The 27,058-nt window shown below is 37.3% G+C and overlaps 5 protein-coding genes across 12 annotated transcripts in view; 2 read left to right on the top strand and 3 right to left on the bottom strand.

The window, feature by feature from the left end:
• Positions 1 to 3: 3 nt before the first annotated feature.
• On the top strand, positions 4 to 6,048 carry LOC141378263 (serine/threonine-protein kinase pim-2-like). Of its 3 annotated transcripts, XR_015511753.1 has the most exons (8): positions 4 to 235; positions 552 to 640; positions 738 to 779; positions 1,704 to 1,829; positions 1,976 to 2,007; positions 2,565 to 2,820; positions 2,935 to 3,054; positions 3,335 to 6,048. XR_015511753.1 is itself a non-coding variant. In XM_087287460.1 (7 exons), exons 1-7 carry the CDS (start codon positions 148 to 150, stop codon positions 3,436 to 3,438), a joined length of 825 nt encoding a protein of 274 aa, XP_087143586.1. In that variant the 5' UTR covers positions 4 to 147; the 3' UTR covers positions 3,439 to 6,048. The 3 variants fall into 3 exon arrangements, 2 of the variants coding, with proteins under 2 accessions (XP_087143586.1, XP_087143587.1); XM_087287460.1 differs by lacking the exon at positions 1,976 to 2,007; XM_087287461.1 differs by lacking the exons at positions 1,704 to 1,829; positions 1,976 to 2,007.
• Positions 6,049 to 9,761: 3,713 nt separating this feature from the next.
• On the bottom strand, positions 9,762 to 12,154 carry LOC147840355 (uncharacterized). Its single transcript, XM_087287534.1, has 5 exons — positions 11,959 to 12,154; positions 11,705 to 11,830; positions 10,646 to 10,828; positions 10,413 to 10,507; positions 9,762 to 10,108 (listed from the first exon to the last, which is right to left on the bottom strand). The coding sequence occupies exons 1-3, from the start codon at positions 12,152 to 12,154 to the stop codon at positions 10,647 to 10,649; spliced, it is 504 nt and encodes a 167-aa protein (XP_087143660.1). The 3' UTR covers positions 9,762 to 10,108; positions 10,413 to 10,507; position 10,646.
• LOC147840354 (uncharacterized) lies at positions 12,139 to 19,592 on the bottom strand. 4 transcript variants are annotated; one of them, XM_087287531.1, is made up of 4 exons: positions 19,515 to 19,592; positions 15,209 to 15,364; positions 14,701 to 14,844; positions 12,139 to 14,560 (listed from the first exon to the last, which is right to left on the bottom strand). In XM_087287531.1, the coding sequence occupies exons 2-4, from the start codon at positions 15,237 to 15,239 to the stop codon at positions 14,352 to 14,354; spliced, it is 384 nt and encodes a 127-aa protein (XP_087143657.1). In that variant the 5' UTR covers positions 15,240 to 15,364; positions 19,515 to 19,592; the 3' UTR covers positions 12,139 to 14,351. The 4 variants fall into 4 exon arrangements, with proteins under 4 accessions (XP_087143657.1, XP_087143654.1, XP_087143656.1 ...); XM_087287528.1 differs by lacking the exon at positions 19,515 to 19,592 and adding an exon at positions 18,930 to 19,133; XM_087287530.1 differs by lacking the exon at positions 19,515 to 19,592 and adding an exon at positions 18,934 to 19,098.
• The window catches only part of LOC141378278 (uncharacterized), a 28,598-nt gene continuing 21,064 nt past the window's right edge, over positions 19,525 to 27,058 (bottom strand). For 2 of the 3 annotated variants that reach the window (XM_087287506.1, XM_087287505.1), the window contains one exon: positions 19,525 to 19,686. The gene's annotated coding sequence lies outside the window, so the exon portion shown is untranslated. The remainder of the gene's footprint in view (positions 19,687 to 27,058) is intronic. The other variant, XR_015511775.1, reaches the window with a different exon arrangement.
• LOC141378276 (serine/threonine-protein kinase pim-2-like) overlaps positions 22,018 to 27,058 on the top strand; it is a 53,055-nt gene continuing 48,014 nt past the window's right edge. Inside the window, exon 1 of the transcript XR_015511767.1 lies at positions 22,018 to 22,072. The gene's annotated coding sequence lies outside the window, so the exon portion shown is untranslated. The remainder of the gene's footprint in view (positions 22,073 to 27,058) is intronic.

Genomic DNA, 27,058 nt, shown 5'->3' with positions numbered 1-27,058 from the left:
GCGAGTGTCAGAATCCACCAGACGCCTGACAGAACAGACGTGTATTGAGGAACTTTTCATTTGATACTCAGACAAGGCGAAAACTCAGATAATTAACTGCAGTAAACTCATTTATACACCCTAGAGAGCGTTATTTACTGCTAATAAATGGAAAAAAGTATGTTACATGTTCCCGGTCCTTCCGGACAAAGAAGACCGCCATGTAGACAGAGGATAGGGCCTTCTCCTGGTTCTGGTACATTTGAATGTATTTTTAATGTTTGATTGATGTTGTTTAACCCTTGTGTTGCTGTTTCATACACACTGGGGTCATTTGGCCTCAACTTTCTCTCAGTTTCAGCAAATGGAGTGATTTTTTTAGTGACAAACTATTTTGACATATTTTGGGAAAAGGCTTTTGAATTAAAAAAAGTTTCAAAAAACTTAATTCGGGGCAAATTGGCTTTGTTTATGTTGTTGGCTGTTACGGGTTAAATGGCTTTATTTTTATACTGTCTGTTCAGGCATAACTAGAAGCTGTCTCAAATGAACATGCTGTTTTTATCTTTCAGTGGAAGCAAAATATGACCTGAAAGAAAATATTGGAGCTGGCTGCTACGGCAATGTCTATCGTGGTATCAGAAAAATGGACGGCAAACAGGTAAGTCTGTTCACCCTAGTCCAGTTTAGAGGACATCAACTTTAGAGAAATCATGTTTGATTGCTCACTCATGTTTAATTCTACTTTTCATCCACAGTTTATCATCAAGTCGACTACTTCAGAAGTTGACAGCAATGTGGTAAGTCTGAAAACATCATGCGTGATTCATATTTGAAGCATCACAAAATACATTTAATAGATGAGTCTGTCTGCGGCTGTGGTTATACAAATATCTACTGATCATTTTGTGATTCACTGCTGTTTTCTGTTTATTTATGGTTATGATGGGAATTAATATGTGCTCTGCCGAGTTTTGATGCTGAAAATTTAACTCTGCAGTTTAACAGTGACTTTATATACATATAACAGAAAAAAGTAGTCACATGCCAATATTCAATAATTCAGTATATCATAATAATGAACATGCACAATAATGAATAATTATTATTTACACTTTTAGAGTGTCTTTTAAGATTATTTTATTCTGCAACATGTTGAACCCTTATTAAGCCATTTATTTTCAAACATGATGCTTTTCTCATGTTAATCTGGGCTACGACTTTGGGAATTCAGAGACTGTTTGTCTTTGGTTCGTTAACTCTGTGCAGTAAAGTCCTCTCGTTAACATCAGTTAATTTATCTAAAGTAGTTTAGTTTATACTTTATTATAGTGTTACCTATTATTGTACTTTATAATCTTTTTTTACATGTATTTAATAAGCAATACACTAGGTATTGTTGTAATCATACCTGATAAAGTAATCTGTTTCACAGCTCAGCTTAATATCTTGATAAAATCAAAGCTTCCGCAATTCATCACATTAAAATCTAATACCGTCTGAAGCCGAATTACCAGATTTTTACATCACAATTGACAAAACCAGTGCAGATAATAAACATCAAGCTCCCATAATGCATTTCAAAAGCATAAATAAACACACAGAAAAAAAACATGAATCACAAAATACGGAAAGCTGCTGATTTACAGATTTTCTTTTACAGTTATATTGAAAAACAGGATTACATGTTGTTGATATGCAGCTAATGTGCACTTTATCTTCAGCCTGGATATCCGTTACCCATACCAATCGAAGTGGCCATGATGACAATTGTGAGAGATCCCCCCAGCCCGCTGCTCATCAAGCTCCAGGAATGGTTTTTAGTTAAAGTGGAGAAATTGCCAAGAGGAGTAAGTGTATTTATACAGCACATTTCATGCACAATGCGCTGCAGGAGGGTTTGTCTCGTTTCTTATTGTCGTTTTAATTTTGTAAATTCAAATTCCTAAATCAAGAAGCATTTCTGGACATGTAAATAACTTTGTCTTGTTTTCAGAAAAGCTTGTGGGTTAATGATATGCCGGTGCGGTAAGCAAAATAAACTCATTTCTACTTTAAAATCTATCCTGAATGTAACTGGAAGCCAGTGTAAAGACTAGGCATGGGCCAATAACTGTTTTTAAGGTATGGAAAAGTCGAGGTTTTAAAACTGCCAAATTTTCTGTAATACCGTTGTGTGAGATATATTATTTACAGTTTTTTTAGGACAACGGTATCTCCAGCTGAATAAATATCCAAAAATGCTGTTTTAAATAGTAAAGAAATCAGTGTTTTTGAAACAAATGAGGGCCGCAGAAGTCAATTAATCTTTTGAATTATTTAGCCTGACATGTTTACTGCCAAAAAAATATTATAAATCTATTACAAAATAAAATATATTGTTTTCAGAGGGGAACAAGTTTGTCTTTTACCCAGACATTCAAAAAGACTACATATTAGAGCAGTAATCACAATACCGTGAAACCGTGATATTTTGATCCAAGGTTATCATACCGCCACAATCTAATACCGGCCCATGCCTAGTAAAGACTGACCTGAGGACTGCTGTCGTGTGCTTTATTTTAACTCATTGCATCTGCTTACAGAAAGTGTGTAAGACAATAATGTTGGTGATGGAGTATCTCGGCCCGTGCAGAACACTGGAGGATTTCCTGCAGAAGCACCAACACCTGGAGGAGAGAGTCGCGCGTACGCTTATCCTGCAGATTGTCAAAGCAGCGCAGGAGTGCTTGAGGCGGAAAATTTGTCATCATGATATTCATGATTGTAATATCCTCGTCATCGACCGGCCTCTGCAAATCAAGCTAATTGATTTTGGCTGTGGGATGCACATCTGTCATGGTAAGTCAGATTATTTCAGGAGGAAGCCGAAAAACATTCATTAGTCTCTGAGACTCAGTTGAATGGGGCTTTAGCTGAACTGCTTGCTCAACACTAAACCTCTCTTTCTGACAGATCCAAAGAAATACCCACCAGACACAAGGATATCTCCAAAGAAGGCGGTTAAAAACACAGTGAAGCAGCTGTTTGGCATCATGCGGGAAATAGAAAAACAATGTTCCAGCATACCTGAAGGTAAGAAGATGACTGGGACTGACACTGTTCATCCCTCCTGTTGACTTATGGGTCAGAATTGACCCTGGCCACATTTTACCAGCAGAAAAACCCAAAACAATGTTTTTCTTTATCTTGAGGTTTGGTGACGGTTTCTAAAATGAGGCCAACATTAGGAAAATATATATTATATTTTCATGAAGACTGAACATTAGGGCACAACAGGAGTCATTCAGGTCAATATTGAGCTGTGTGTGTGTGTGTCCACCATTAACTAACTTTCTCTTTTAAAATGTTACAGAATTCATGGCATTTATGAATACCTGCATTACCCTTGGGGATGATGATCAGAGACTGCAAACAGTGCAGCAGATTCTGGATCAGCCATGGCTAAAAAACCAATAAAAATAAAGACTGTTCTAGATATGTGTAGTTTATGCTTTCCACCCTGAAAGAGGACCTGTTTTAGAGGAGATTTTGGAGCACGAGGGGTTCAGCATGACGCAGAGGCTTTCAGCAGCAGGAAATGGTTTCATTCTTCCATGTTTGATGTTTGTCATTTGTTGTTTTCCGCTTCTGCTTCCCAAATTCCTGCGAGGGTTGCAGTCAGAGCTGCATGTAAATGAGGGCCAGTTGAAGCCGCCATTAGAGTGACGTCAGCTTTCCTCCTCACCTGATTGGTTGGAGGGAGGAGGTGTCAATCTAGAGCTAATAGACCAATGGGGAGGCTTCAGCCGGCCCTCATTTGCATGCAGCTCTGACTGCGACACTTGCGGGAGGAAGTGCAGAATGTGGGAAGCAGAAGTTATGAAGAGCTTTGAGAATGGTGGTCTTAATATGCTGGATTTCCGTACATTAAATAATACTGTCAAAATTAAATGGGACAAAAAATATTCTCTAAAATCCAACATCAATCTGGAACTTTATTCCAAATTACATATTTTCTTAATTTGGATGGCTTAATTGTTATTACTCTGTAACTATAATGCTGATAAAATACCAGCTAAATTATCTCAATTTCATAAACAAAATTTCTTAATCGATTCAATACTCCCATCCCCCCTAAAGAATTTGCTGTCGTATTTGATGCCATACCATCTGGAGTTATTAGGTTAGTCCAAGGCATTCTCTATCCTTCTACTTCCCCCCTTGAGACGCTTCTACTACAAAGGTAGGAAAATATAGTTTCTCTGCAACTTCTTCAAACAAATCAGTACATTTACATTTAGCAGACTTACACATGAGGACGAAAAAAGAAATTTACACAACTATAAGAGCAACAATGAATAAGTGCTTTAGGCAAGTTTCAGGTGTGTAAAGTGTACGAAGCAAAACATTAGTAAATTATTTATTTATTTTTTTGTAATACAGTTAGCGGTGGAGCCAGAGAGGCAATTGCAGATTAGGAAGAGAAGTGGAGACTAAATAGTTGAGTTTTTAGTGGTTTCTTGAAGACAGCGAGTGACTCTGCTGTTCTGATGCAGTTAGGGAGTTCATTCCACCAACTGGGCAGATTGAGCGCGAGAGTTCGGGAAAGTGATTTCTTCCCTCTTTGGGATGGAACCACGAGGCGACGTTTATTCACAGAACGCAAGTTTCTGGAGGGCACATAGATCTGCAGAAGTGAGAGCAGATAAGAAGGAGCGAAGCTAGAATTCGCTTTGTAAGCAAACATCAGAGCTTTGAATTTGATGCGAGCAGCAACTGGCAGCCAGTGCAAACGGATGAGCAGCGGAGTGACATGTGCTCTTTTAGGTTCATTAAAGACCACTCGTGCTGCTGCGTTCTGAAGCAGCTGAAGAGGCTTGATAGAGTTAGCTGGAAGCCCGGCTAGTAGAGAGTTGCAGTAGTCCAGTCTGGAGAGAACAAGAGCTTGAACAAGGAGTTGAGCTGCATGTTCAGATAGGAAGGGTCGGACCTTTCTGATGTTGTAGAGTGCGAATCTGCAAGATCGAGCAGTTCTAGAGATGTGGTCAGAGAAGTTTAGTTGGTCATCAATCGTTACTCCAAGGCTTTTCACTGTTTTGGAAACAGTAATGGTTGCCCCATCCATCTGCATTGAAAAGTTCTGATGTTATTTCCTAATGGAACTGTATCAGTTCCAAATGTGACTTTTTTTTATTTTATTGGAATTCTTTTGTTTCAGATATTGATTGAAGAAATCAAATATGGCTCATCCCAAATAGCTACTTAATTACAAATAAGATAATAGAAGTTTCATTTAGAACTATTCACCATACACACTCGGTCAATACTCTCTTAGTAAGATATAAAAAAGATATTGATATTAATTGTTCATTTTGTAAGCAACACAAAAAAAAAATGCCTAGTTCACTTATTTTGGCAATGCAGTTTTTCTAATTTGCTTTGAAACGATTTTTCTTTTTCTTATTAAGAATGTTGATAAAGATTTTTCCTTACTATGGGAAAATGTTTTGTTAATAATAAAACGGATGCTATACATAAAAAAATATATTTTTTTCTTAATCTTCTTATGTTATTAACAAAATTGTATATACATAAATGTACATTTTCAAACCAAAAACCCTTTTTAATATCTTGCTCACTGAAATGCAGCATTACTTTAAAACAATTTCTAACTCTTTTACAAAAAAATGCTTTAAAAACAACTGAAATGTGTCAATTATATAATCTTTTTCTTTAATATGTGATGTATATACCCCTACTGTTAATTTTTTTTGTTGTTTTCTTTTTTTAAAATGTTTTCTTTTTGTCTTTCCATTTTCTTTTTAATGTACTGTGATTGTATATTTTTACTTGTCTCATAATTTTTAAAAAATGTGGAAGCGGAAAACAGCATCATGTCAGAAAACAATGGAAGTATGAATTCCTGATGATCTGATTTGGTCACTGACCACATGTGTGCTGCTCTTCTATCATTTCTGTGAAACTGAGACTGTATGCAGAACGGCCTGCGAACCCCATGGAGTGTGTTGAAGCTGTTTTCTGCTGATCAAACTGTAAACTATTGTCTTCAATAAACTGTATCTCTGACTCCTGCTCTTTGTTCATCACACCGGCTCCTTGCATTAACACAAGTCAAATCCTTCAGCGTAGTGATACGGCACTGTAATGCACTCAAAACATGCCTGAACTACTTTATCTGTGTGTTGATCTGACAATAAGTGTGAACACAACACAGAGAAGATCTGTTTTACAGACTGCAGACTCAATTTAGCCTTTATAGAACAATATTGATGCGTCATGTAATGTTTAAAGCACATTGCCCTGCCATTTGTGTGACTATAATGTGAAATATAAGAGTGTGTTCACTGATATGAGTAATCCTACTATAATATCTACTGAACTAGCACCAGGGCTCTTTCAGTGTCTGACCAGCAAATGTTGAGCTTTAGCCAAAGAACAATGGTTAGAATGGAAATGTCTTCATTTCACAACAGTTTTTAACAACACTCAGAAAAGTTTTGTGGAAAACTAATGGAAACACACTTATGCTTCAGTTTGTGCTAGTGTTACATCTACACAGCACAGTACACTCAAATATAAGCTAATAAGTAAAATGAGCCAGCTAGTGTTCACTGAGTTAAAGAGACCCCTGGTGAAAATAAGTACATTGCAAGTATACTAACCAAAAGTTAACTTAATTTAAATATATTAAAAGTATTATTACCATACTTTTATATATGAAGAGTTCAGATGCAAAAACCTCTAAGCGCCATCTGAAATGTTCTTCTAAAACGACCATTTTTGTCAGCCTCCTATGTTTATGTTCAGTTATTTCCCTTTAAAGGCAATGTAAAAAATTATTCGTCACTATAAAAGTCAACTTACTGAGCCTACACACAGGAGTCGGAGAAAATTTTATTTATTTAGCATTTGATGTTAATATATTTAAGTATTATTTTAACTATGCATTGAACAATGAACTTATGTAAGAATGTGTCAAAGCACACTTTTAAAGCACAGTGTTAAATAAACAGTGTAAGTTTTCATTCATGCAATTCAGTTCATTACAGCCTTTAAAAAGTAATAAATGCATTAAAGCCCATTTAAAGCATTTGTTACTGTATAAGAGATGTTGTTGATGCTGACAATAAATATCTATATTTAACATAAATATATATATATATATATATATATATATATATATATATATATATATATATATATATATATATATATATATACTCAATTCGTCTTTATTTCTCTAGCGCTTTTACAATTTAAATTGTGTCAAAGCAGCTTCACATAGAAGATTATAGTGTTTGAAACAGTGTCAGTTCAATTTTCAGAGTTTAAGTTCAGTTCAGTGTGGTCTAATAATTATTACTGAGAGTCCAAACACTGAAGAGCAAATCCATCGATGCGCAGCTCTACAGATCCTGAACCATGCAAGCCAGTGGCGACAGCGGCAGGGAAAACCCTTCACCAATTGGGGAAAGGTCAGAATAAAAAAAACCTTAAGAGAAACGTGGCTCAGTTGGGCACAACCATTTCTCCACTGGCCAAACGTCTTGTGCAGAGCTGCAGTCAAGGCTCTGGAGAAGCTGGACCTCAGCGAAGGCTCGTCTGTCCCTGGAGCGTCGCAGAAATCAGTCTCATGCTCTCCACTCCTCTATGATCACCACAGCAGCTGCTCAGGAAACGGCCTGGTCCAGGATTATGGAAACCTTGGGATCATCTTGTCGCTGGTCTTGGATCGAATCAGTGGCGCTTCATAGTCTAAGGGTCTCGGGATGAGTATACCCAGGTGGAAATAGAGAATAAAGAGAATAATTAGCGTAGCTGCTGTTCATAGTGTTTATAAACGAGATGCAGAAACCTGTGTGGAAACCTACTAAGTGATGCCCTGAGTGTATGCTTTGCTAAACAGATAGGTATTTAATCTAGTTTTGAACTGAGAGATTGTGTCTGAGCCTCAGACATTATCAGGAAGGCTATTCCAGAGTTTAGGAGCCATAAAGGAGAAGGCTCGACCTCCTTTACTCGACTTTGCTATTCTAGGTACTACCAGAAGCCCTGACTTTTGAGATCTTAAAGAGCGAGTTGGATTGTAGCGAGACAGAAGGTTGTTTAGATAAAAAGGAGCTAGATTATTTAGAGCTTTATAGGTGAGAAGTAATAGTTTAAATTCAATATGAAACTTAACAGGCAGCCAGGGTAAGGAGGATAACTTTGGGGTGATAGGGGATCATATTTTCTAGATCTGGTAAGAACTCTAGCTGCTGCATTTTGTACTAGCTGAAGTTTATTAATAGAGGATGCTGGGCAGCCAGCAAACAGAGCATTACAGTAATCCAGCCTAAAATTATATATATATATATATATATATATATATATATATATATATATATATATATATATACATATATTATTGCATTACAGACATCCTGCAAAAATAACTTGAAAGAAAATCATCCAGATTTGAAATGACATGAATGTTAAATTTTTATTTTTAGGTGCACCATTATTTTATGTATAAGGTTAACATGAATGTTTTTTTTTTATTTGTGCTTAGCCAGGTCGTAAACCGCAATAAAGTTAGTTTGACGTTTGACATTAATTAGACATTCATTTATATGGTTAATTTAGTTTTTTAATCTGGAAATTAAACTTTGCAACATAAAGGGCGTATATTTATGCCCATCTGACATATTTTTGGCTCAAACTATAACAGGAGCAAATAATTTAATTGGTTTTAAATCGAATAAAACATCACAAACTGGAACAAAAATAATTCATTCATGAAAACAAAGACTGCTACTGAAAAAAAAAAACTGCTTAAACCAGCCTAGGCTGGTTGGCTAGTTTTAGCTAGTCAACCAGGCTGGTTTTAGAGGGGTTTTGGTTGTATTGGGGTAATCGAACTAGGACTCGAGTCCAGTTTTGATTGGACTCGGACATAACCTGGCCAGTCAGAGTCGTCAGAAAAGAATTGCCGTTTCAGAAAAGAAGCCGATGGGCAGATTTTGATTAAAGATCCACAAAACAAACTTTTCAGTGGATTCATTTGCACAGATTAACTTGTTTATTTTAAGACTAGCCATATGCTAGCAACATAAACATTGAACATTTTGATTTAATGCAGACTTTAAACGAAATATTCACCCAGATATGATAATTCTGTCGTCATTTACTCAATCTTCACTTGCTTCAAAACATGTTTGAGTTTCTTTTTTCTGTTAAACACATTTAGGCTAAACATTGCTAGACAGACTGCTAGACAATGACTTCCATAGTATTTTTTCCTGCCGATTTCTAGCATTATTCAGAATACATATTTTTGTTTAACAGAGGTAATAAATGTATAAATGTTCAATAAATAAATGGTGACAAAAGTTTTCTCTTGCTAGGAACTATCCCTTTAAGTGTCGTGCGCGCGGGACTTTTATTGTGAAGGCGCAGCGCTGCTGTGTTTCCGTGTTTAGTCAGCGTCGATCATCTGACGGCTTTAGTTCCTTTAAACGGAGTTTTGCAGTATTTTTTGGGAGTATTTAATCTGTTGAAGGGAGAGTTTAGGGTCCAGACATAAAGTCAACAGTGTTCTGCTGTTTAAAGCGTACAATTCTTCACATTATGGGGCAGTTTCTTGTGTTTTGGTCGACCTTCCTGCTGATGTGCGTCGCGTTCAGTTTTTCTGAATCAGAATCAACAACAACACAACAACCTACAACTGCTCCACCTGTGCGCAAACGTACATTTTCATCTGCATCTGCTTCCTTTATTTTCATCCCATATTTCTATTCCATTGAGGTAAAGTTGGTGTTATAGCCGCAAATTCGTTCATTGCCAACTTGTGACTCGCTCCCTATGTTGTTTACCATGATACGTTACTTTGAATATTCGGTCAAAATCACATACAAGTATGACTTGAAAACAACATTAGCTTTGTATTTCCTGAGTGGACAGCTACAATGCCCATCGCAACAAACACAACAAGTTGTTTACTTGCATGAGCAGAAACGCAAGCTTAGTGAAAGCATGACTAAACATGGAGTTCATCACTTCTCTTCAGATATTTTCAGTAGAGTATGCAAACTTACCATCGGGTACCGCGTTCCCAGAAGCTTTTTAGTCACAATTTTTTGGCAACCTGCAAAGAGAGCATAAAGTCAAAACTTATTCAACCAGAGAGATGTCTGATCACACACACACACACACGCACGCACGCACACACACACACACACACACACACACACTCACACACACACACACGCACGCATGCACGCACACACACACACACACACACACACACACACACACACACACACAAACACACACAAACACACACACACACACACACTCACACTCACACACACACACACACACACACACACACACACACACACACACACACACACACACACACACACACACAAAGGAAAATTGAATGTTACCTTCTGGCCGTCAGATTTCCGTGTAGCCAGATAGACAGTGCCATGGTATCCCTCTCCCAGCTTCTTCCCAAGCACATATCTGTCAAGTAAAGATCCTGGAGAAAACATTTATGACATTTGCTCACTCCTGTTACTCTTCTGCTCAATCTAATCGTGAGAAAACTCTGTAAAACTCTGAAAAATAAAACAAAACCCTGCAGATTAGACAGAAAACATTACGGCAGAAGACAAACCTTAGCTGCTGTCTTTAGCTGAGCTGCTGTCTTTAGCTGAGCTGCTGTCTTTAGCTGAACTTCTGTCTTCTGCTGCAGTTTTGCTGCTGCCGCCATGTTGGATCTGGGCTGTTTTCACTCGTTTTGCAGCAACTGTGTCCTGATCCAGACATCCAGCCTTCCTCTTCAGTGCTCTTGGAGCTTCTGTGGATTCCAGTCAACAATGCATTATTAATGATCAGTTCTTTCATTAATTGGCATTTATTGTATTTGGGGATCTGTTCAAATGGCAGCAGTGCTACTAGTTTCCAGATGTTTTGTCATGAAGCTCTACTGAGAAATACTTTGCACAATACTGCATCATTCACAGGTTTAAAGGCACATTATGTGAGACTTTTATTATCAAAATCTCCAAAATCCACTAGAGGAGTGATTCATGAATGATCTCGCAGTGCATTATGGGACAGTGTAGTGTCCACTGGATGCACCCTTCAGAATCTCTCCAGTAGTAGTAGGTCATCTGGGTACTTCTCACATGCTGTTTGTCAAATACTGTGAGGTCAGACATACTACTCGGCTCACATACTGTCTTAATGTACTATTTAGTATGGAAGCGTGTGATTTTAGACACAGCCAGTGTGTGTGTTCATGCTAATGATCGTATTAGCAGTGTGGTGCAAAATGTCTTTATTTATAGTGCCCTGACCTTTTAATAGCAGGGAAACTGCTATAGAATGGCTCGTACCATCACAACGGTCAAGTATGTTTGACATGCTTTTCTCTTTATTTGCCACTTGCTTTTCTTTTCTTTTGCTGCCTGCTGTTCATTCATTCTATTTCTGTTTGTTTAGCGAGGTTTTAATATGTTTGTGTTTTATTTGACAGCACAGAGCAGCATTATAACAGAAGCCCAACATTTATTTAGTCTGATAAAACAGCACACGTGATCACGAGCTGAAGAACCAGACGCGCTGGACTGTGGCATAATAAAAGCTCTGCTGCTTTGTGTCGTCGTGCACTGTGCCTTTAAGCTGACATATATATGCTCATACAACTGTAGAAGAGTAACGGTAGACTGACCTGAGCGGCTGTTCTCATCGCTGGACGTCTCTGCAGCTTTGATGCGTTTGCGCAGAGCGTATGGTTTGACTCCATCAGAATCACTCTGCAAATCATCATCCGCTTTCCTCTTCACTCCTCTTCCTCCTGATGTGGATTACAGTCAATAATGAATTATTAATAATCGATTATTTCAATATTGCCATTTATTTTACTCTGGGATTCAACAAATGGCAGCAGTGCTCCAGTTTTCCAGTCATTAAGAGTGGACTGACCTGAGCTGGACGCCTCTGTGTCGGCGTCTACACTTGTGTTCTCCAGCTCAGCAACTCTGATGCGTTTCCGGTGGGCAGATGGTTTACCTCCACCAGAAACACTCTGAAAAGCATCATCTGCTTTCCGCTTCACTCCTCTTCCTCCTAATGTGGATGACAACACAATGAACAATACACTCCTAATCTTAAGAATCATTTATTTTTTATGCCAGTAATGAAGCTTTTTCACGTTTGTTTTCAACTCTGAAAACTGGACTGACAGTTTCAATTTACTACAACTTCTATGTTAAGCTGCTTTGACACAATCTACATTGTAGAAAATAGTTTGGACTGTGGGGGAACCCATGCCAACATGGGGAGAACATGCAAACTCCACACAGAAACACCAACTGCCCCAGCCGAGGTTCAAACCAGCGACCTTCTATCTGTGAGGAGAACATGCTACCCACAGCACCACCGTGTCGCCCTATTTGAATGATTTTTTGGCACAAATAAAAGTGGATAATTTTCACACATACCGTGTATTTCTGCCAATTTAATTCAATTCAGCTTTATTTGTATAGCGCTTTTACAATGTAGATTGTGTCAAAGCAGCTTCACATAAATGGTCATAGTAACTGGAACAGTGTGGTTCAGTAACTGGAACAGTGTGGTTCAGGTTTTAGTGTTTAAGTTCAGTTCAGTTCAGTTTAGCTCAGTTCAGTGTGATATAATCATTACTGAGAGTTCAAACACTGAAGAGCAAATTCATCGATGCGTAGCTCTACCAATCCTGAACCATGCGAGGCAGTGGCGACAGCGGAGAGGGAAAAAAAACTTCACCTGATGGGAGTGAAGAAAAAAAACCTTGAGAGAACCAGACTCAGTTGGGCACGACCATTTTAATTTCTCCACTGGCCAAAAGTCTTGTGCAGAACTTCATTCGCCGTGGTTTATGCTGGAAGATGGCTTCAATGAAGACTCGTCTGTCCCTGGAGCGTCGCTGGAATCAGACACATGTTCTCCACTCCCTACGACCATCAGCGCACCAGCAGCTCAGGATATGGCCTGGTCCCAGATATGGAATCCTTGGGATCATCACGTCGCTGGTCTTGGATCCAATCAGTGACTCCGCCTAATCTGAGGACCTCGGGATGAGTATCCCCAGGTGAAAATAGAGAATAAAGAGAATAATTAGCGTAGCTGCTGTTCATAGTGTATATAAGCAAGATGCAGAAGCCAGTGTGGAACCCGCTAGGTGATGCATTGAGTGTATGCTTTACTAAACAGATAGGTCTTTAATCTAGTTTTGAACTGGGAGAGTGTGTCTGAGCCTCGGACGTTATCAGGAAGGCTATTCCAGAGTGTAGGAGCCATGAAAGAGAAGGCTCGACCTCCTTTACTTGATTTTGCTATTCTAGGTACTACCAGAAGCCCTGAATTTTGAGATCTTAAAGAGCGAGTTGGTTCGTAGCGAGACAGAAGGTTGGTTAGATAAACAGGAGCTAGATTATTTAGAGCTTTATAGGTGAGAAGTAATATTTTAAATTCAATACGAAACTTAACAGGCAGCCAGTGTAAGGAGGATAAAATTGGGGTGATATGATCATATTTTCTAGACCTGGTCAGAACTCTGGCTGCTGCATTTTGTACTAATTGAAGTTTGTTAATAGAGGATGCTGGGCAGCCAGCAAATAGAGCATTACAGTAATCCAGTCACGAAGTCATAAAAGCATGGACTAGCTTTTCTGCATCTGAGATGGATAGCATATTTCGTAATTTAGCGATATTTCTCAGATGAAAGACGGCAGTTTTTGTGACATGGGATATATGGTTTTTAAAAGTTAGATTGCTGTCTAATATGACACCCAAATCTTTTATAGTAGAGCTAAAGCTAACTTTGTATCCCTCTAATTGTAAATTGAGTTGCGAGATCTGCTGTGTGCAAGATTTAGGCCCAATAAGTGATAATTCTGTTTTGTCAGAGTTTAAGAGAAGAAAATTGTTGGTCATCCAGTCTTTGATGTCTTTGATACACTCAGTTAGTTTAGAAAGTTCAGACGTCTCGTCAGGTTTAGTTGAAATATATAATTGAGTATCATCTGCATAGCAGTGAAAGCTGATCCCATGTCTTCTAATAATGTCTCCCAGAGGTAGCATGTAAATTATAAACAGTAAAGGGCCTAAAACTGATCCTTGAGGCACCCCATACTTTACTGGGCAGATTTGTGAAGGCTGTCCATTAAGATTCACAAACTGGTAGTGGTCAGTTAAGTATGACTTAAACCATTGTAGAGCCTGTCCCTGGACACCTGTAGACTTTAAGCGATTTATGAGGATATTGTGGTCAATGGTATCAAATGCCGCACTAAGATCGAGTAAAACTAATAGCGAGACGCACCCTCGGTCAGCAGCTAAGAGTTGCAGCTTGCCTCTGTATTATGAATTTTAAGTGATGAAACTGTAGAAAAGTGTGATTCTGTAACGGGAGACTGACCTGAGCTGCTGTTCTCATCGCTGGACGTCTCAGCAGCTCTGATGCGTTTCCGCAGTGCATAAGGTTTACCTTCACCTAAAACACTGTGAAAATCATCATCCGCTTTCCTCTTCACTCCTCTTCCTCCTGATGTGGATTACAGTCAATAATGAATTATTAATAATCGATTATTTCATTAATTGGCATTTATTTTACTCTGGGATTTAACGAATGGCAGCAGTGCTCCAGTTTTCCAGTATTTCTCCAGTCATAAAGAGTGGACTGACCTGAGCTGGACGCCTCTGTGTCGGCGTCCACTCTTGTGTTCTCCAGCTCAGCAACTTTGATGCGTTTGCGCAGTGCATAAGGTTTACCTTCACCTAAAACACTGTGAAAATCATCATCCGCTTTCCGCTTCACTCCTCTTCCTCCTAATGTGGATGACAACACAATGAACAATACACTCTTCAGAATATAAAGATTGAGAAAATCCCCTTTAAAGTGCCCGAATTAAGTTCAAATCAACATCTGAGTTCTGACATGTTTACAGTAGAAAGTGTTCAACTTGATGGAGCATGATCATAATATAATATTGTATTGATTTTGGCCATAATAGATAAATCAATCACTTTGATCCAGACACTGTATTGTTGCCTAGTGGCCAAAATCTCCGCATGCTCACTGGATTTAGCAGCTAACTGAGTGAAACACTTTGCACCCTGCTTCATGTTTCAGAATCTTCAGTGGTGATAAATGTATGGTGCTGAAGCTGTACAAGTTTTGATGGAGACACACCTGAGCTGGTTTTCTCTTGATAGCTGCTCATCTCTGTGTCTCTTGTGTTCTCCAGCTCTGCAACTCTGATGCGTTTCCGCAGAGCGTATGGTTTGCCTTCACCTAAAATACTGTGAAAATCATCATCCGCTTTCCTCTTCACTCCTCTTCCTCCTACTGTGGATTAAAACACAACGAACAATAAACTCTAAATCTCAATCTTGATTTTTATTGTCAATATTTCATAAAAAAATCCTAACATTGAGAAAAAATCACCTTTTAAATAGTCAAATTAAGTTCTTAGCGGTGCAGATTATAAATATCAAACACTCAGATTTACAGCAGCAAGTTTGTAAATAATTTCATGCTTCTGTCATATTTCAGGCCCGTAGCCAGAGTGTGGGGGGAGGGGATAGTACAGAATTTGTCCTATACATAACCTCATTTGTCCTATTTTGGCTGCTACACCATCATAAATTGTGAAAATAACCTGTTGAAAAAAGCCGAATCATCTGTTGACGTCACATCAGTGTGACTTCAGCTAATCAGTATGCAAACTAATATTTTTCATGAGTCAAACATCCTCATCCAGCAAGACAACATACAATATGACAAAAGTGAAGTCATCTTTCACTACAAGTAGCCCAACGTTTATTCTGAATCTTGGACCTTATTCTTGAAGAAGAAAAAAAACACTATGAAGGTTTTGAAGCCAAAAGCGGCCCATGTTCAAGGTAATATTAATACTAATTGGGCTATTTTTGTTATCCATAAACCTTCAAAAAGTGAAGCTCTGCATTATTAATATTATTATGTTTTAGAAGGACAAATTTTGACTGAGGAAAGTTCAATGTGCTTGCCAGTTTATTTTCTCAATAAATGACAAAAGACCACATTTTTTTCATTTAAAACTTTAACTCTTTTTTTTAAATTATATATGATATCCTCTTAAGGGCCAAGATGTTTTTTACATGCATTTTTTTATTTCTCTTTGCTATTTGGGCTTAATGGAACCTAATTAGAATAAAAATCTAAGTATCATCTTTTGATATGATGTACTTTTAGAGAAACATGGTGTCCATATATGTGGACTCGTGGTCTGAATTTACATAAAACCCTTTCCTGAATGTTTTTGAATGCATATATAACATAGCAACATGACTACCAGAGAGTAAAAACAAAATTTTCCCCCCATTTCTGAAAGTTCAGAATAGGGTTTGGGACATTTCATATGCTGAAAACAGTTGCAGGATGACACTGTATGTCTGTAACAAAATATAAAACATTCAAAATATTTTAAATAGCCACTTCTCCCTTTAAGTAATCGATACAGAACTCCTATTAGTAAAACAAATCAGTTTAAACTTTCATTCATCCCCTCAGCTGTAACGTTTTTGAATTTAGGGTAGAATTTTGTATTGTATTATGTGCTTTGAGTATTATGTGTGACATGCGTGTATGCTGCAACCAAATCGCCTTCGGGAAATGTATAAAGACTACTTGACTGACTGATGATGATGGACATTCAGACAGCAGTAACGTCACCCCTCAACTGCAAAACGTTTCTCTACAGACAGTGATAACCCAGATGAGAAATTCTACAACAGAAATCAGCTAAAGCTAATGAGTCCCTGTCATCTGAGTCGCTTTGCTGATCTTTAAACTCCCGCTTTAATCAGCTGTGGTTTTCTTTCTGTCCAATGACAGTGCGCGTTTCATACAAGCGAAAGAGGGTTTAGCTCAACTTGAAGTGAAAGTTGATTTTGGTGCTTGACTGGTTGCAATTTGTTGATTGAATGAACAGCAGGCAGCCAAAGAAAAGAAAAGCAAGTGGCAAATAGAGAGAAAAGCATGTCAAACATACTTGACCGTTGTGATGGTACGAGCCATTCTATAGCAGTTCCCCTGCTATTAAAAGGTCAGGGCACTATAAATAAAGACATTTTGCACCACACTGCTAATACGATTTTTGCCATACGCTTATTTCACGCAGTCACCATTTTGAAGAACCAAAGCGAGGCTGCAGTGGGAAGAAACCCAGAAGTATAAGACCAGAACTGTAAACATTGCATTGACAACACAAACCTCAAGCTGTTGCTGATATTTCAAAATGCAGAAATAGTGTGTAAACATCACTTTAATATCATTCAGTGAGTTTAATGTAACCCATTAAAAGCAGATTAGGCATCAAACAACATCACAGTCTCTTTAAGAGTAACACACTCAAGAACTCCTAGACTTCAGTTCATGGCAGCAGGTAAACACTGTGGGGGCTTGCCTGCTTCAGCCTATGTAACCCGGTGAGTTGACAGGTGGGCAAATCGAAGCTGGTTTTTAATAAAACAAATATAATCTGCATATAATAAATAATATTGGTAAAGATATTTGCGAATTGCTGCACATCCTGTGTGTATTAAGCAATGTTTAAGCAATACGCACAACTGACTCGCTCTGCGCTGGACTTTAGACCTCCTCTCAGCTGGTCTATTGAACAGTTTAGTTCCTCAAAATAGCAACGTGCCAACAATGCGCCTCAGCACACCTCCTTTTTTAGAGCAGTACGCAAATGTATTTGCTATTTAAACAGCGTGCTGCAAAATGTCAAAATGTCCAGCTGAAACTAGCAAACAACAGTTGCATCACACCTTAAACCGGGTGTATGACAGGGCCCAGACACACGAACACTGAAGCGTGAAGCAGCCACGAAGATCATTCGAGTCATCAAGTGGATCCCTCATCTGTGTTTGCACTCAGTAAACAGCGGTGGGTGAACTGATGACCTTCACGGCCAGTCATTTCTGTTTTATTAACTCGAGTTTGATAAATGGCATCTAAAATGTGTTTGGGAAAGGTTAGCTAACTAGTGGCATTTTCCTTAGCTGAAAATGAGCTCTGACATCCCTTTTTATTTTCACTGTTCATTCAGAACGGACCTTTGGGTCACTCAGAAGGCAGTGAAATGATAAATTTGTGTCACGTTCTCTTCCCTGATAAGATATACAGCCAAGTGCACAACGTTCCTAGTAACTCCAAGCAATACTTCTGGATTTCTTCCCATTTTCTTCCTATTCGATTTCACTTTTAAAAATGGCGGTCGCGTCAAATCCCTCTACTCTTGCAGATTTTGAGATTAGGGAGCAATAAGAAAATTGTGTCTGAAACACTGCCTGAGTGATCCTACAGCTATGTTTTTGGGGGCTGATGCTCCTGGTAGGGTTTGCCATGGCAAAAACGTTTTAGGTGACAGGTCAGACTACAGGTATGTGCCAAAAACATTGGAATAATTTGTTTTAAAAAGTTTAACTTATGTGTTATTAGTTCACAACACACAAAATGAAGTATTTCAATCTTTTGTTTCAATTTAAATGATTATGGATAAACATGAAAAAACTCAAATCCAGTATTTCACAAAATTAGCATATTTCATTTGACCAATAAAAAGGATCTTAAACACACGCTGGCCTTCTGAAAAATGTGTTAATGTACTGTATTATGTCCTCAATATGGAGGCGATTGGCCTTCGACAAAGTTGAGGTACTATTGTAGCCCAAGTTGCTTTGATATCGGCCTTCAGCTCGTCTGCATTTCGGGGTCTGTTCCCTCACCTTCTTCTGTCATGTTCAAGGTCCCGAAAGGTAAATAAGAATATCTGTAAATTAGTGCATGTGACATCAACAGTTCAACAGTAATACATGTGATTCACAACCTGTAATCAAAACTGCACACCTGAAGTAATTCTGACCTACGCTGTTAATGCTGTAGAGGGGACTCTTTCCTCTTTTGTCTGCACCACAGATGAACAATCGGTCTTCGATCTCTGCTAACATTACTGCACAACAGAAATGACGTTGTAATTAAAGAAATCTGATCTGAAATTCCTCTTCGAAATTATTATGACCTGTTAGCTACTGTCTTTGCGTAGGGCACCAGAGTCTGTGCCTGCTTCCCCAAAGAAAGTAACCTTTAGTCTCGATTTAGGGGAAGCTTTCTTTTGACGTTGCCACTGCTGCATGCCTCTGTGTAGTTAACACAATATATTAGTGCAAACAGTTTTAATAAAGTTCAAGCAGTTTTCAGTCAATTAATTTTACGTATTTGTGAGGCTTACAGCTGCTTAAAGGTTTAGTTCACCCAAAAATTGAAATTCTGTCATTAATTATCTACAAATGAAGATATTTTGCATTTAATCCAAGAGCTTTCTAATCCTCCCATAGATAAATCGTTGAATAAAGTTATTTTTGTTTAGCTTCATATAATTATAATTGAACAACTTAAGTCACATGAACTTATTTTGACTATTGTGGCGAGTCAGAGGAAAAACACATACACAAAGCGTTGGTGTTACAAACAGGTCTCCGGAGGGTGATTTATTTATATAGTGAAGTACGTAAAATGAGATGAATATGGTGCTCTTCAGTGGATAGGTGCTCTGGTGCTCCAGGGAGAATGTGAGTTTGAGTGAGAGTTCTGGTGAAGGATCGGTCAACTGCTGGAGTCCGCTAGAGAGGAGAGACAGAGAGACACAGACATTAGCACAGGGAGTCATTAGCTGCGTTTCCACTATCGCGCCTAAAGCGAGCAAGTCAAGGCCAGTCGCGTTTCCACTGTCATTTCCGGGGCCTAATCGGGCCAAAGCGGGGCTTTCTTGGGGCCAGCGGCCGGCCTTATTAGGCCCGCCAAATACCTTGGGCCAGGCCCAGTTTGGCTAATCGGGAGGACCGGGAGAATTCCCGGTGGGCCGGTCCGTTTTTTGGCCGCGAGGGCCGGTGTCCCTAGCTCCAGAATCTGTTGCTCTCAGCAGTCACACTTTTTAAATTAATTTATTTACTTACTTGACTACAGTCTTCTTATTGATTATTTTACCGCAGCTCTGCTCTGCCTACAGGTTAATGATGATATTACTGATGAGTCAGTCCTTCATATACAACAGTTGTGGTCCAGTGGTTAGCACGTTAGATTACGACGCTGCCGATCCGGGTTTGATTCTTGTCTGAGTATGTTTTTTTTTTTTTTTAATTATAGTTTTATTGTTAAGACATATAATACTGTTAGGGTTTTTGAACATTTAAAGTTCTAAAGCAGCTGTTTTCTCAAAAAAAAAAAAAAAAAAAAAGACGTGATAGTGTAATTAGAAACTGAATTGGAAATGACCTTATTTTAATATAGTCAGTCGTGAACTGCGGTGGGCCGGTCTAAGGCTTAAAACTCCAGGGCTGAAAAAGAGTCCCACTCCGGCCCTGCCTTGGGCCAAGGAGGGCCCGCTGGGGCTTCGGGCGGAGTGAAAGGAGAGGCGGGCAGTTTTCTGGTTGCACATGAGCACATGCGCCAAACAAATAAAGAAATAAGGGAAAGAAAACATCTAGCCTTATAGTCTGGGATCTTTTTGCGTATGATCACCCTTATGTTTCCCTTTTAAAATGTAAGGCTGCTGCATAAAATAATAAAGTAGTTTAAATTTATAGTGACGTTCTTTGCTGCGTCCCCCTTTATGTTTCAATAACGCATAATAATCTTTACACCATATTAAAGATACAGCAGACAGTAAAGGTTTATGGAGAGACTTCAGAATGCTCTGGGGTCTGCTCTGCTCTTTCTCGGCTTTATTATGGAGAATAAAGTCTATTTTCTGATATTCAAAACCTCTGGTCTGATAATTTGTAATTGATGAGAAGTCAATATTTACGACAAATGGCGCCCGCACGTGCGGCTGGAAAGAGATAGACAGGTGACACTGGACATGCTGAGGCTTGGAGGAAAAACACAAATATGTGGCCACGATTAAAAACGGTAAGCAATTTTCGCTTATACGTTTGTGTTTTTTCTACCAAGGACCTGCTTGTAACGGTAAAAAGTCACTTGAACTGTTTCTCCAGCTATAAAGAACTACAAGTAAAACTAAAAAAGTAAAAGTAAAGATATAAAAGGAAAACAATGGGGTTTTGAATACCAGAAGAAAATAACAATTTGCATGCAAATGATCTGTGTTTTCCTAAGAGGGCCTTGACGGATAGGATAAACGTTAACTAGTAACTGTTACTCATGTTTGGGAAATTTTTTAATGATGAAGATTATGCCTAGAGCATTTTTAAGTTTTAAAAGGAAGTTCTTAAAGTGTGGTGACAGTTAAGAGATTAAAGCAGATTAATAAAGTAGAGAGAAGCGCGCAAAGACCTCGGAGTACCCGTTCTGTTTTAATAATGATAAATATTATTATTCAGGAGGCTGGGGGAAAAAAGGCAAGAATCCTGTGAAATGCTATTTTTACTGAAGAACAGTAAAGACGGGAGCAGAAGTAACAGGTCACTCAAGAGGAGTGTAGTGGAGAATTCTGTGGTTATAGCTCTAAGGTTAGAGGCTGCTCGGACAGGTCACTCAAGAGGAGTGAGGTGTATTTATGTAATTGTAAGTATTTGTGTATTTGTCTGTGTTGCTGGGGTGCTTAGAAGCTATCACCTTTGATCTAGAGAGACTAGAATAGAGGTGAGGTTCAGGTTACACAGTGTAAGAGATGAGGTTAGGACGAGTGAGAAGTATAATTGTGTTTAGAAGTATGTTTGCAATAAGAGTGAGTTTAAAAGAATTATCGTTTTATATTATAATATAAAAGAAGGACTGCATATGTTGTGTGATTTTATGAACAATAAGATAGAGAGTGATGCAGTTGAGGGAAGAGATTGTGATACAGAGGAGGTTTAAGCCTCATAAAATTAATTGAGATCATATTGCATTTGAAAGACACAGACTAAAAACAAGAATATACGAGTTAAACATTTTTCTGAATAATCTCTGTGTGTTTGAAGTGTTTTTAAGTATGAACTATAGGCAGAGAGGGGACTGAAATTCCTGACATGTCGACAGTCTGGAAGAAGGTCTGCTTCAGGAGTGGTAAGAATCTGTCTATTTTAAGAACAAAAGTTTCACAGGACAGATAGAAGCTAAAGAGTAAAGATATATTATAAGGTATTAAATAAATAGAAATATAAAGTAATGTAATAAGATAAATGAAATAAGAAAATATACATGATAGAACAAGATTTAATAAATAAAAAGTGTTAATAAAAATGCAACTAGAAGCTATACTAATAAATATTAAGAAATAAAAAAATTGAAGCATGGAAATAACTACATATGGAGATTAATAGTTATATTGATCAGGAAAAAAATTAAGTTATATTGATAAAAAAAAGATATGTTAATAATTTGAGTAAATAAAGAATTAGAAGAAAAAACTTTAATGAATATTGATTAATTGAAGAGTTAATGATCAAATGTTTAAGGAAAATAAGCTTAAAAAAATGAATTAGGAAAATCTAAGAGACAAAAATGCTAATTTTTGAAAAGGAAAAGAAGCATAGGAAAATGGAGAAAAAAGAAGTCCAAACATTGTTTAATAGAATTAAAAGAGAAGATGTTTAAAAATATATATTATAAAGTAATATAAGATAAAAATTAGAAAAAACAGCAACATTTTGAAGAAAACAAGATTTGGCTTTAAAAGATAAAATTATGTTTAAGTGCAATAAAAAATTGTTGTGGAGTAAGTTGACTGTTGTCATCTGTTTTAAAGTCAGCTACAGGCTGTCATCTGAGCCAACAGCTATTTGTAGTAAAAGCAGTGAGTCAGATGTAAAGCATAGACACTGAGGAGAAATGAAAGAACATAATAGTGAGTTCAAAAATTATATAGTTAATATTTTATGTACTTAAAAGGTAATTGAGAATTAAAAATTGCATTTCAGATAGGAAAAATGCTTAAAGTAAACAAACATGGGGAGTTAAAATAGTACTATGAACTTGAAGCTATTGCAGTAAGGATTTTGAACAGGTATATTAGACATTAGGCCACCATATAGTACTGTTGAATTAAAACAGGTATGGAAATGTTAGAGAAATTAAAATAGTGTAAGATGTAATGTAACTAGTGAGGAAACACTAGAATAAGATTAGGAAAAATAAGTGAAGCACAATCTGAAGCCAAAGAAATTAATTATAAGAACATTTAACAAATAGAAAATTAAGCATATTTACATATGATAAAAATGATTGAGAATGAAAAATAATTAGAGAAAATAAGTTGTTAAACTACAAAAGGAGTCTTTATTTGATGAATGAAAAAATGGAAAAAAATATATATATATATATATTTTATTAAGTCATGAGCTAAATTCTATATATATTAATTAAGAAGACATAGGGATGAACTTTGGGGGACTGTAGTCTTGTACCTACCAGACATCTCTGAGTACACTGGCAAATGGAAAGGTGTTTGAAAAACACAATGAGCAAAATGGCTGTTGACACTTGTGACATGCTACAGCAGTGATGCAGGCACTGCATACTCAGGTTTTACTGAGGACTGAAAAAGCTACATTTTAAGATGAAACTTTAAATGTGTATTGTTAAATAATATATTATGATGAATGTTAAATAATTTAGGTTTAAGTTTCAATTGGTTTAATCAAAAAGTTCCTTAAACATAGAATGATAAATTACAATGCAGCAGACTAACTAAAGAAAAAGAAAAAGCTTTTGATAAGGCAATAATATCTAAGCATAATATTATTGTGAATGACCTAAATCAAGATTGGATATTGAAAACTGGAAAAATTCAAATCTAGAAAAATTATTTATAGTTAAAGAGAAGATTGAAACAACAATTTTAATGAATTCATAGGACATGATAAGGTCAAAAAGTAACAGTTCTAAATTACTATAAGAAAAATTGAAAGAGAAAAGTGTTTAAGAAAAAGATATTGTTTCACATGAAAACATATGTGAAAAATATATTGAAAAAAAATATTAAGGAATAATAGTTAAAACAGAGCAAAGAGAAATTTACAAAACATACAGTAAGTTTTAGTCAGCTGATAAAAAAGTGCATCAAAATTGTATGAACAACTAGTTTAATGAGAATGCCTTAAGAAATAAATGTTAGCCAAAAGACAGTACCATAAATTAGGACGAAAAAGGAATTAATATATAGCTCTGAAAATTGATTAGTAAAAGAAAGAAGTGTCAAATTCCAACTAAATGATTGTCATTACAGGACTGAGATGCAGATAAAATCAGCCAGCATAGTCAGGGTTAAAATTAAATCAGATGTAGATTTGCCCATAAAGAAAACCACTAAATGCTGAAATAGGTATTAAACACTATTGAAAAGTTTGTGTAAAAATAGGAGCACTAATAGAAACATCTAGATAATGTAATATGCAATCTGTCCTAGACATTTCTATTTAAATTTAAAGTAGTAATAAATTATAAGTAACTAATAATATTTAATTGAAGTTAATTTGATAGTTAAAATAAATGGTTAATCAAGACAGATAAAAGACGCTTAATGTTTAGGTTATGATTTAAGAAAATCAATAAGAAAAGATTTTCCAGCTGAAGTTAATATTGTATGTAAAGATATGTTCTTTTGGATGGTAAATATTTCAAGTGGTTTGGTTTCTATTGAGTTTATTTTAGGTAACTACCAGAGGAGGGTAGAAACTTATTTGTACTCGTGTAGCTTGGTGAATAGCATATACTGTATACACCAGAATGCATAAAGGGTTATAATAAGGGAGAAGATCATAGTATGGACACTGTCACAATATGTGGATGATTGAATTATCTACAGCTTCACAGAGCTCTAGTTCAATTAAAAGACTTGAGTGGAGACCATTGCTCCAAACAGTGAGATGATGACTGTTTTTGGTGTTGACTAGATAGAGAATTATTCTGTAAACAAGCACTGTTAAGAAACTATGATGAGTAGATGATTGGAGTAATACTAGAAGCAAATTATGAAGCAGGAACAGTTATTACATCTGTGACAAGAGAAGTATTTCCTAAATTTCGAAATGCCTTCAGAAATAAGTTCATAATGGGTTTGCATTCATGAAGTTAATGAATGATCAATAAATAAAAACATCTAAAGAAGTATGAAAAATTATGAATAAAGCAAAAGAGAGAATAATTGTATTATGCTCAGTTACCAGAAATGGCTGAAAGAGGTGAAGATGATCCATCAAGACCAACGCTCAATGAAATATTTGAAAATAATAAACTTAATGGGATTAATGTGTTTACAAGTGCATTGGTAAGTGATGGCATGGAAACTGACAGAAACAAGCATCTAACACCGCATCGCATGAACTGCTATTGGGTCGACCCTTGAAAGAAACCTTGCAAGAAACCGCATGACCCTTGCAAGAAACCACATGAAACTTTGCATAAAACCTGGCATATAATCTCACATATAACCATGCACATAACCTCTTGGAATGGTTTGCAAAGATGTCTAATATAGTAGGGACTTTTATGAAGAAACAAATAATTGCCATGTGCAAAGCGATATCTGTGCAGGAAACCAGAAAGGAGCCATGTGAGAGAGCAGAGATATAAGGTCCAATTGGTCCAGCTGATCGAGTCTATCTGTGGATGCTCTGGAGAGCTCAGGAGGAAAGGACCATATCTGGATGAGGGCAAATCCAACAGCTGCCAAAGGGGATGCCATTGATGAGTTACCAATGCCTCAAAGGAGCGAAAGGGAACAACTCCAGCAAAGGAAAGCTGACTGGAAACAGAGGAGCCTGAATATTCCAAAGCTCTTAACTACTAAGTGCCACGTGTGGAAGCAAGAGTTTATCAGAGCAAAGAAAAGAGTGATTCTAATAATGTGCCTGAATACCACATACAGAAGTGTCACAAATCAAGGGATGATGAATGCACAACTGCAGATTCCAGAACTCAGACTCTCAACCACACATCTCCATTAACATCTATTAAAGTCAAGTGAAGATGCTGATAGCTCAGAAGAAGAGAAACAAGGATGAGGAAAGATCAAGATCAACATTTGATGCTTTTTACGTTTGCATATTGATTTTGTTTGCATATTGCTTTCATGGTACCTATATATAATATCACTTCAGTATATTCTACATGAGTGTGAACACTAGCAGCTAGCACTGAACCAACTGAATACTTATGCTTAAAACATTGTTGTCTTTGATGTGTTAAGAGAAAAAGAGAGTACAGTCTTTTACTTCCTTCAAATCAAAAAAGAAAGGGGAGATGTTTGGCTGGACTTCTGTCAAAGTACAGTGGCATAATCTAGTCAATTGATAACAGCTATGTGGCTAATTTCAGACACTAGATAGAGGTAATTAAGAGAACTGGATTATGAAATTGCACTTTGGGGTTAAAAGACAATAATATTAAGACTAAAGTCTTAAGAGGAGGGATTGAAGAAGATTTTATTCTCTCTGTATGAAGTATTTTCTAAGTGTAAAGCAGTTAATTTTCTCTTCACAAAATGTATGTAGTGTTTGCAGCAAACATGCCAGCCTGTGTTAAAAATACAGTGATATGTCTGTGTAAGATGAGTATGCCTGCACAGGAGCGACACAGAGACTTCAGAATGCTCTGGGGTCTGCTCTGCTCTTTCTCGGCTTTATTATGGAGAATAAAGTCTATTTTCTGATATTCAAAACCTCTGGTCTGATAATTTGTAATTGATGAGAAGTCAATATTTACGACATGAGCTACTAGCCCGACAGTGGAAACGCGACATGATTTCGGTCTCATTTCTCAAGCTCCCGGGCTATTGGCCCGGCCCGGCCCGGCCCGATTAAAGCCCTGGCTCGCACTGGCCCGATAGTGGAAATGCGGCTATTGAGTGAAATGAAGCTCGTCTTCCTTGTGTTTGGGGATGGCTTATACGAGTGTCTGCTGATGAGCTCCAGCTGGGATCGATCCGTGCTGATTAAGTGACAGCTGGGGTGAATCCGGGACCAAGGCGACGTGGCATCAGCATACTCGCCACTAGGATTGGGTACCGAAACCTGCTAGGTAACCGATACGTACCATTATTAAATCAGCGTA

This window comes from Danio rerio, chromosome 16 (genome assembly GCF_052040795.2).
Source record: "Danio rerio strain M-AB ecotype USA chromosome 16, GRCz13ab, whole genome shotgun sequence".
NCBI lineage: Eukaryota > Metazoa > Chordata > Actinopteri > Cypriniformes > Danionidae > Danio > Danio rerio.
Note: the sequence above shows the minus strand (reverse complement) of the source record. Positions and strands in the feature narration are given on the sequence as shown.